At 47.5% G+C, this 8,834-nt stretch overlaps 2 protein-coding genes across 4 annotated transcripts in view; one reads left to right on the forward strand and one right to left on the reverse strand.

The window, feature by feature from the left end:
- Window positions 1–5,358, reverse strand: part of CHEK2 (checkpoint kinase 2) — a 55,406-nt gene extending 50,048 nt beyond the window's left edge. For 2 of the 3 annotated variants that reach the window (XM_017509686.2, XM_017509682.2), the window contains exons 1-2: window positions 5,155–5,358; window positions 3,107–3,331 (exon numbers count right to left, since the gene is read on the reverse strand). The gene's annotated coding sequence lies outside the window, so the exon portion shown is untranslated. The remainder of the gene's footprint in view (window positions 1–3,106; window positions 3,332–5,154) is intronic. The other variant, XM_037731777.1, reaches the window with a different exon arrangement.
- A 39-nt stretch (window positions 5,359–5,397) lies between these two features.
- Window positions 5,398–8,391, forward strand: HSCB (HscB mitochondrial iron-sulfur cluster cochaperone). Its single transcript, XM_017509679.2, has 3 exons — window positions 5,398–5,717; window positions 7,573–7,669; window positions 8,278–8,391. Exons 1-3 carry the CDS (start codon window positions 5,482–5,484, stop codon window positions 8,374–8,376), a joined length of 432 nt encoding a protein of 143 aa, XP_017365168.2. The 5' UTR covers window positions 5,398–5,481; the 3' UTR covers window positions 8,377–8,391.
- Window positions 8,392–8,834: the final 443 nt, after the last annotated feature.

Consider the following 8,834-nt stretch of genomic DNA (forward strand, 5'->3'; position numbering starts at 1 on the left):
CCTCCTGAGTAGCTGGGATTACAGGCACGCACCACCATGCCCAGCTAATGTTTTGTATTTTTAGTAGAGACGGGGTTTCACCATTTTGACCAGGATGGTCTTGATCTCTTGACCTCGTGATCCACCCGCCTCAGCCTCCCAAAGTGCTGGGATTACAGGCTTGAGCCACCGCGCCCGGCTTGCATCTGTGATTTTTGGAAAGAGCAAGAAGACAAAGAATCAGGTGACTTGGAGCAGAAGCAAGTCAAAAGAAATTGTAAAATAACCTGCTGCATTACTCCAAAGGGTCCATTTACATAAAATGTCTGAGTACCCTTTTCCCCTCAGGCTTGCGCCTAAAGGGAAACACACCTGTTTGCTCAATCTAGATTCCCTGACACCTAAGGAATCAACTACTTAATGAGGCACAACACAAAGGAAGACAGTTCTAAACAACTCCACCTGTCCCTTTGTGATGCTAAGTAACTATAGGGCTTATCTTTTCAGCCTCCTAAATGCCCTTCCTGCCTTGATGGAATCTTGCAGGAACCATTCTTTTATAAACTGGAGACCAAAACAGAGTCTCCCCACCTAGTTTTAGAATTAGTCTGATGGGGCCGGGCGCAGTGGCTCATGCCTGTAATCCCAGCACTTTGGGAGACTGAGGTGGGTGGATCATGAGGTCAGGAGTTCAAGACCAGCCTGGGTAAGATGGTGAAACCTCGTCTCTACTAAAACAACAAAAATTAACCGGGTGCAGTAGCAGGCGCCTGTAATCCCAGCTACTCAGGAGGCTGAGGCAGGAGAATTGCTTGAATCCAGGCGGCAGAGATTGTAGTGAGCTGAGATTGCACCACTGTACTCCAGCCTGGGTGACAGAGTAAGACTCTATCTCAAAAATAAAAAATAAAAATAAAAAAAGAATTAAGCTGCCGGGCGCGGTGACTCACGCCTGTAATCCCAGCACTTTGGGAGGCTGCAGCGGGTGGATCACGAGGTCAAGAGATCGAGACCATCCTGGTCAACATGTGAAACCTGGTCTCTACTAAAAATACAAAAAATTAGCTGTGCATGGCGGCACGTGCCTGTAATCCCCGCTACTCAGGAGGCTGAGGCAGGAGAATTGCCTGAACCCAGGAGGCGGAGGTTGCGGTGAGCAGAGATCACGCCATTGCACTCCAGCCTGGGTAACAAGAGTGAAACTCCGTCTCAAAAAAAAAAAAGAATTAACCTGATGGACAGGTAGGCTCTCATAACAGGCTGGGTGCAGTGGCTCATACCTATAATCCCAGCACTATGGGGACCAAGACAAGAGGATCACTTGAGGCCACAAGTTCAATACCAGCTTGGCCAACATAGTAGGACCCCCTCTGCACAAAAAAATAAGAAAATTAGGCATGGTGGCATGCAGCTGTGACCTCAGCTACTTGGGAAGGTGAGGTGGGAAGATTGCTTGACCCCAGGAAAGGCTGCAGTGAGCTACGATCATACCACTTACACACCACCCTGGGTGGCAGAGTGAGACCCTATCTCCAAAGAACAGAAAACAAAACAAGACTCTGACAGCAGAACCACCAGTAAAACCAAAGTAATGTCCACTGCTGACTTAATCGGATTAACAAAAAAAAAATGTGGGGAGAGGACATTCTCTTCCTCCCCACACTCAGACTACTACTCCAAGAGAACACAGTCAACAATACTATTGTAGTCCCTTCCATCAGAGGGGGATAAGAGCCAAGACCCTCCAGTGAATGCCTGAAACCTCAGATAGTACAGAACTCTATATAAACTACGCACGACTTTCTTTCTCCTTCTTCACAATCTCACAAATAGAAGATTGTTCTTACCACAGATGTTACCAGCCTCAGCATACAATTCTTTCCATTTTTTTTTTTTTTTTTGAGATGGAGTTTTGATCTTGTCGTCCTAGCTGGAGTGCAATGGCATAAACTCAGCTCACCGCAACCTCCACCTCCCATGTTCAACTGATTCCCCTGCCTCAGGCTCCAGAGTAGCTAAGATTACAGGCATGTGCCACCACGCCCAGATAATTTTCTATTCTTAGTAGAGACAGGGTTTCTCTCTGTTGGTCAGGCTGGTTTCGAACTCCAGACCTCAGGTGATCCAGCCACCTCAGCCTCTCAAAGTGCTGGGATTACAGGCATGAGCCACTGTGCCCAGCTCTTTCTTTATTAAGTTGAGATCTTTCACCTTTTCATTAAAGGAAACACTTTACAGCTTCTCTTTGCAATATCCAAACTGCCAGCATCTTTGGCTTTGGGGCCATTATTAAATATAAGGGTGACTTGAAAAAAGCATTGCAAAACCACATAATTTAACACTTATTGATTTTTTTTTTTTTTTTGAGACAGTCTCACTCAGTCACCCAGACTGGAGTGCAGTGGTGCGATCTTGGCTCACTGCAACCTCCACCTCCTGGGTTCAGGCAATTCTCCTACCTCAGCCTTCCAAGTAGCTGGAATTACAGGCACACATCACAATGCCTAGCTAATTTGTATACTTTTTTTTAGTACAGACAGGGGTTCACTGTTTTGGCCGGGCTGGTCTCAAACTCCTGACCTTAGGTGATCCACCCACCTCAGCCTCCCAAAGTGCTGGGATTATAGGCATGAGCCACCAAGCCTGGCCCTGAATTGATTATTTCTTATGAAAACTTCTGAATTTTCCACTTAATATTTTAGATCCCAGCTGACCATTGGTAACTGAAACTACTATTGTTAATAAGGAGGGACTAGGATACCCACCCTGACTGTATTTACAAAGCTTTCAAGATACAAAGGTTCTGCCAGGTGTGGTGGCTCATGCCTGTAATCAAGGCAGGTGGAATGGCTCGAGCCCAGGAATTCGGGACCAGCCTGGGCACCATGGTAAGACCCAGTATCTACAGAAAACAGAAAAAATTAGCCGGGCATGGTGGTATACAACTGTAATCCCAGCTACTTGGAAGGCTGAGGTGGGAGGATCACTTGAGCCTAGGAGGTTGAGGCTGTAGTGAGCCGTGATTGAGCCTGCACTCCAGCCTGGGCAACAGAGCCAGACGCTGTCTCAAGGGGGGGAAAAAAAAAAAAAGATACAAAGATCCTGATGAGTTTTCTTTAAAACATACCAGGAAGGCAATACCACAACTGAGTAAGCTGCTCCAGGGCCTTCTGGTCTAACACTACCTCAGCCAGGCTGAGTCTTCCCCACAGCTTTTTCAGCAAAACAGGACAACTGGATAAAATGTGTCAACAAGTTGCTATGAGAGATTAGAGACAAGCGGATCAGACACTTGCATCAAACTGTGCATGACTTCAGGTAGATCACAACTTCTCTAAGCCTGTTTTCTCATCTGAAAAAAAGTAGACAGATGGTGAGGATTAAGTGAAGTGAAGCATGTAATACTCCCCATACCCACCCACGCTTGCTATCTGGGAGATATTATTATTGGAAAGCCACGAAGAGTAGTGAGTGAAAAATCAAAGTGAGGGCAGCAAAACTCCAGGACTATAAACAGAAGCCCAGTCCCAAAACCTATGAAACTACTACAAGAAAACACTGGAAAGGCAGGGCATGGTGCCTCACGCCTGTAATCCTAGCACTTTGGGAGGCCGAGCTGTGGGATCACCTGAGGTCAGGAGTTCAAGACCAGGCTGGCCATCATGGTGAAACCCCATCTTTTAAAAAAAAAACCCTGGAGAAGTGCTTCAGGCCATTGTTTGAGCTCAGGTTTTTTGCATAAGACCTCAAAAGCACAAGCAACTAAAGCAAAACAGACAACTGGGATTTCATCAAGCTAAAAAGCTTCTGCACAGCAAAGGAAACAATCAACAAAGTGAAGAGACAACCCACAGAATGGGAAAAAACATTGGGAAGCTAGCTATCTGACAAGGGATGAATAACCAGAATATATAAGGAGATGAAATAACTCAACTGCAAAAAGACAAATAATCCAATCTAAGAAATGGGCAGGCCGGGCACAGTGGCTCACTTCCATAATCCCAGCACTTTGGAAGGCCGAGGCAGGTGGACATATCTGTAATCCCAGCACTTTGGGAGGCTGAAGCAGGTGGATCACATGAGGTCAAGAGTTCAAGACCAGCCTGGCCAATATGGCAAAACTGCAACTCTACTAAAAATACAAAAATTAGCTAGGCATGGTGGCTGGTGCCTGTAGTCCAGTTACGTGGGAGGCTGAGACATGAGAACTGCTTGAACCCAGGAGACGAGGTTGCAGTAAGCTAAGATCACACCACTGCACTCCAGCTTAGGTGGAGCAATCTCAACACTTTGGGAGGCCGAGGCAGGAGGGTCACCTGAGGTCCAGAGTTTGAGATTAGCCTGACCAACATGGAGAAACCCCGTCTCTACTAAAAATACAAAATTAGCCAGGCGTGGTGGCAAATGCTTGTAATCCCAGCTACTAGGGAGGCTGAGGCAGGAGAATCGCTTGAACCCAGGAGACAGGGGTTGCCGTGAGCCAAGATTGCACCATTGCACTCCAGCCTGGGCAACAAGAGCAAAGCTCTGTCTCAAAAAAGAAAAAAAGAAAAGAATATGTGTTTATCATCACTGAACTGTATACTTTAAAATGGTACAAATGGCAAATCATATACGTATATTTTATATCACAAATAAGTAATTAAAAAAAAATCCAGAGGACTTACAAGTGAAACAGCATCTTTTTTTCAACTAGAAAACCTGAGTCCGAAGGAGGACTGATGTCCTCCTACCCACTCCTGGCCACCCCAACCCATACACTTAAGGACACTTGCAGAACATCATCCTACACAGCTCAGTGCGTTTCCAGTTCCTGCAGCGCCCAGTAGCTAAGTCTGGCCTCTCTGTAAGTATTTTAGATATGGAACCTAAAGAATGGCAATGATTACAAACATCTGTAGAACTTTTTACAAAGTAACTTCGTTCTGATATTGAAGAACACAACTCTGTTCCTTCTTATCCTGTACGTTCAGGCCTGTTTCAGCTTGTAAGTAACACGGGAAGTGAACTTCACCTCGAGGATGATTTACTAAAAAGGAAGAGAGTCGCCCACACACTCCCCCTTTAGCTCAAAAATACAAACAAAGCGAAGCTCAGGAGACTCCCCTCGCACAAAACGCTGAGGATGGGATTCGAACCACCTAACACCCAACATTAGTTCCCCATATGACTCACCGCGTGAGCCCACCTGGAGCCCCACACTCTCCGCAGCCTCAGCCAGCTGAGTGGCGCTAAACCTGCAGATACAAACTCCACCCTCAGCCAATCAAAATGCCCTCCCCTGCCGCCGGACCAATGAAAAGCAGCAGATGTGGCCGTCAGGCGTCGCCTCAATGCTTCCTGGGAGTTGTAGTTTAGAAGGCAGAGCGGAACTCAGAACCCAGGTTCCCCTCGGTTGATCCCGCCCCCTCAACTCCTCAGCCAATCAGCAGCATTAGTCTGGTTGGCCGCTCTCTCTGCTTTTCCCCACGAGTGACCGCCGCTACATAGGCCGCCGGCCAGATGTGGCGGCGGAGAGTTGGGGCTTTGCTCCGGCTGTGGGGGTTTTGGCCGACAGGGGTTCCCGGAAGGAGACCGCTAAGCTGCGATGCTGCGTCGCAGGCGGGAAGCAATTCTCCCCGCTGTTGGAATTGCGGCAGCCCAGGGGGCCCTGGGCGGGAGAACGGGTTCTTCTGCCCACAATGCCGAGCGCTGCAGGCACCTGACCCCACTCGAGACTACTTCAGCCTCATGGACTGGTACGAGCGACGGTTTCAGAAAACCTGCCTGAGCGAGAGAGACGTCGGGGGCTGGCCTGCGAGAGGGGAGGGCGGACCTGGCTTGCGGAAGAGAAAGCGGAACTAATAGGGGGGCGGAGGTCTGGAGAGCAGGCGTTAGTGAAGTGTCTTGATTTCTCAGGAGGAAATTGAGAGGCGGGGACTGAGGGAGGCAGCATTGAGGTGTGGAGAACGGAGAGGAACGGGACTGGAGACGCGGGCACTGAAGTCAGAGGAAATAGGGGGGCCGAGGCTACAGTGGAGGGAGATTTGAGGGGCGGTACCGACGAGAAAGGTTAGGAGAAGTCGAGGGGCGGAGTTTGAGGAAAGGGTACTTGAGGGCCAGGACCTGGAAGACTGGAAGACTTGAATGATAGTGTCTGGAAGGTTTAAAGTTGGGTTGTTGTTTTTAAGAAAGGACTGTAGAAGGCCGGGCGCGGTGGCTCGCGCCTGTAATCCCAGCACTTTGGGAGGCCGAGACGGGCGGATCACCTGAGATCAGGAGTTCAAGACCATCCTGGTCAACATGATGAAACTCCATCTCTACTAAAAATACAAAAAATTAGTTGGGTGTCGTGGTGCGCGCCTGTAATCCCAGCTACTCGGGAGGCTGAGGCAGGAGAATGGTTTAAACCCGGGAAGCAAAGATTAGAGTGAGCTGAGATGGCGCTACTGCACTCCACCCTGGCAACAGAGTGAGACTCCGTCTCAAAAAAAGAAAAAAAGGACTGCAGAAGTGTGGTCCAAGATTGGGGATTAAAGCACGAAAAGCTTAATATTGTGGGCGAGGCCTAAGGGAAACGTGAGAATTGGAGGGAGAGGGTCCAATACATGGGTTTTTTTCCCCTGAGGCTGAGGATCTTGGAGAGATGGGGCAGTGTGGACACAGCTGAACTGGTAAGGAAATAGGATAGATTTTGGGAGTACAAAGTGAAAGGGGTTGGATTAAAATAAACTGGGAGACAGAGATAAAGGGACCTGAACTGTGGAAAGATAGGGTGGTATTAAAAAAAAAAAAAATTAGTAACACTAGTTCAAGCACTGAAGGAAGACTTTCTTCAAGACCATCTTGTAGATGGACCATTGCAATAGGGTCCTGCAGTGGGGGAGAGAGATTGGTCTCAACTCCAAAAACAGCATGCCCAGGAGGGAATTTGTAGCCAAGAAGCAGAGTAAGCGGGATTCTGACTAAACCGACCTAAAAGGATTCTTGCTAAAGACAGGCCAGGGTGCTCAGACACTTCCTGGAGAATGGTAGAGGATGAAGAATCTAATCAGAGATCTAGGTGATAAAATATGAGGATTGAGGATTGTAGCTAAACTGACTTAGCAAGGTTCTTTGCCAAAACTGGATTATACAAGAAAGCACACAGCCGGGCCTAGGAGAAGGTCCAGAAATCTGACTAAAGTTTGGCCAAGCAAAGAATCTTTGTCTGTGTAATTTAGGAATGTCCCTTTCCCTTAATTATGGGATCTGCCCACACCAGTCACTGAACATGTATGAGGAGCTGCAATAACACTGATCTTTTAAGTTCCTCAGCATCCCTGTCTTGCTCTCACCTCAAGATCGTTGCTCTTGGAATTCTACCTGGATGACTCTTTGTTCTGATCTTTGATTACTCATCATCATTCTAATTTCAGCTTAATGCCATCTCTTTGTCCACTACATCTGCTACCCTCTCTGACCCTGTTCTGTGTCCCTTCATAGCACCTACTACTTTTTGAAATTATCTGTTTATATGTTTAGTGCATCTTCTCCCTAAGCAAGAACCAGGCTCATGGTAGACAAATCTTTAAATATTTGTCACATAAATTTCATCTCCCAATTTCCTTCCAGCAACTGTTCCTTCAGAGTTGATACTGTGAAGCTCCAGCACAGGTACCAGCAACTGCAGCGTCTTGTCCACCCAGATTTCTTCAGCCAGAGGTCTCAGGTAGCTTCTTGGCCAACCCCAATAATCCCCAAATATGTGTGCATACCAGGTGGCAGTGGTCTTGTGGCTATGTGATTATCAGGGACAGAGCTGGAAAATCAGCTCTATCTGCCCATGGCAGTCTGACCCCAGCCTGCCAGACCCAGAGCTCTCATTCACTCACAGCTTTTGTCTGACTTCCCCAGATAACTTAAAACCTATCAGCTGAATATAAAGGCACCTCATCCCACACCAGCTCTACTTAACCACTTCCTTAGGTGCCTGCCTATCAGCATATTATAAAATTTTGTGGGCTGGGTGCAGTGGCTTATGCGTGTAATCCCAGCACTTTGGGAGGCCAAGGCAGGCAGATCACTTGAAGTCGGGAGTTCGAGACTAGCCTGGCCAACATGGTGAAACCCTGTCTCTACTAAAAATACAAAAATTAGCCAAGCCCAGTGGCACACACCTGTAGTCCCAGCTACTCAGGAGGCTGAGGCAGGAGGATCTCTTGAACATGGAAGGCGGAAGTTGCAGTGAGCTGAGATCGTGCCACTGCACACTCCAGCCTGAATGAAAAAAGACTGTGATTTGGATGGTAATAGTACTATCTTCATCTCCACTAACAGACTGAAAAAGACTTCTCGGAGAAGCATTCAACCCTGGTGAACGATGCCTATAAGACCCTGCTGGCCCCCCTGAGCAGAGGACTGTACCTTGTAAGGTGATTTCCCAACCCTTCTCTGCATGACATCCTAATGCCCATTATAGCATAGGACAGCTATGTCCCCTTTATTCAGCAGAAGAGTGCTTGAGGTCGGGCATGGTGACGCATACCTGTAATCCCAGCACTTTAGGAGACTGAGGTGGTCAAATCACTGGAACCCACGAGTTCAAGAACATTCTGGGCAACACAAGAAGACCTCATCTCTATACAAAAATCCAAAAATTAGCTGGGCATGGTGGCACACACCTGTAGTCCTAGCTCCTCTGGAAGCTGAGGCAGGAGGATCACTTGAGGCTTGGAGGTCGAGGCTACAGTCAGCTGTGATTGTACCACTGCACTGTCTCGGGAAAAAAAAAAAAAAGTCCAGGGACCCAATGATATTTAGCCTCAAAGCACAAATATAATTTTCTCTGAATATTCTCTGTGAATATTACTTGCCTCAACTGCATTTTTTAAATT

Source organism: Cebus imitator, unplaced genomic scaffold (genome assembly GCF_001604975.1).
Source record: "Cebus imitator isolate Cc_AM_T3 unplaced genomic scaffold, Cebus_imitator-1.0 Scaffold419, whole genome shotgun sequence".
Taxonomy (NCBI): Eukaryota; Metazoa; Chordata; class Mammalia; order Primates; family Cebidae; genus Cebus; species Cebus imitator.

Bases quoted from the DNA above. Each gene is read 5' to 3' on its own strand.
- HSCB (XM_017509679.2), top strand. From the start codon at position 5,482: ATGTGGCGGCGGAGAGTTGGGGCTTTGCTCCGGCTGTGGGGGTTTTGG. The intron at 5,718-7,572 runs GTACGAGCGACG...ATTTCCTTCCAG, and splicing joins TACTTCAGCCTCATGGACTG to CAACTGTTCCTTCAGAGTTG. The intron at 7,670-8,277 runs GTAGCTTCTTGG...CTCCACTAACAG, and splicing joins TCTTCAGCCAGAGGTCTCAG to ACTGAAAAAGACTTCTCGGA.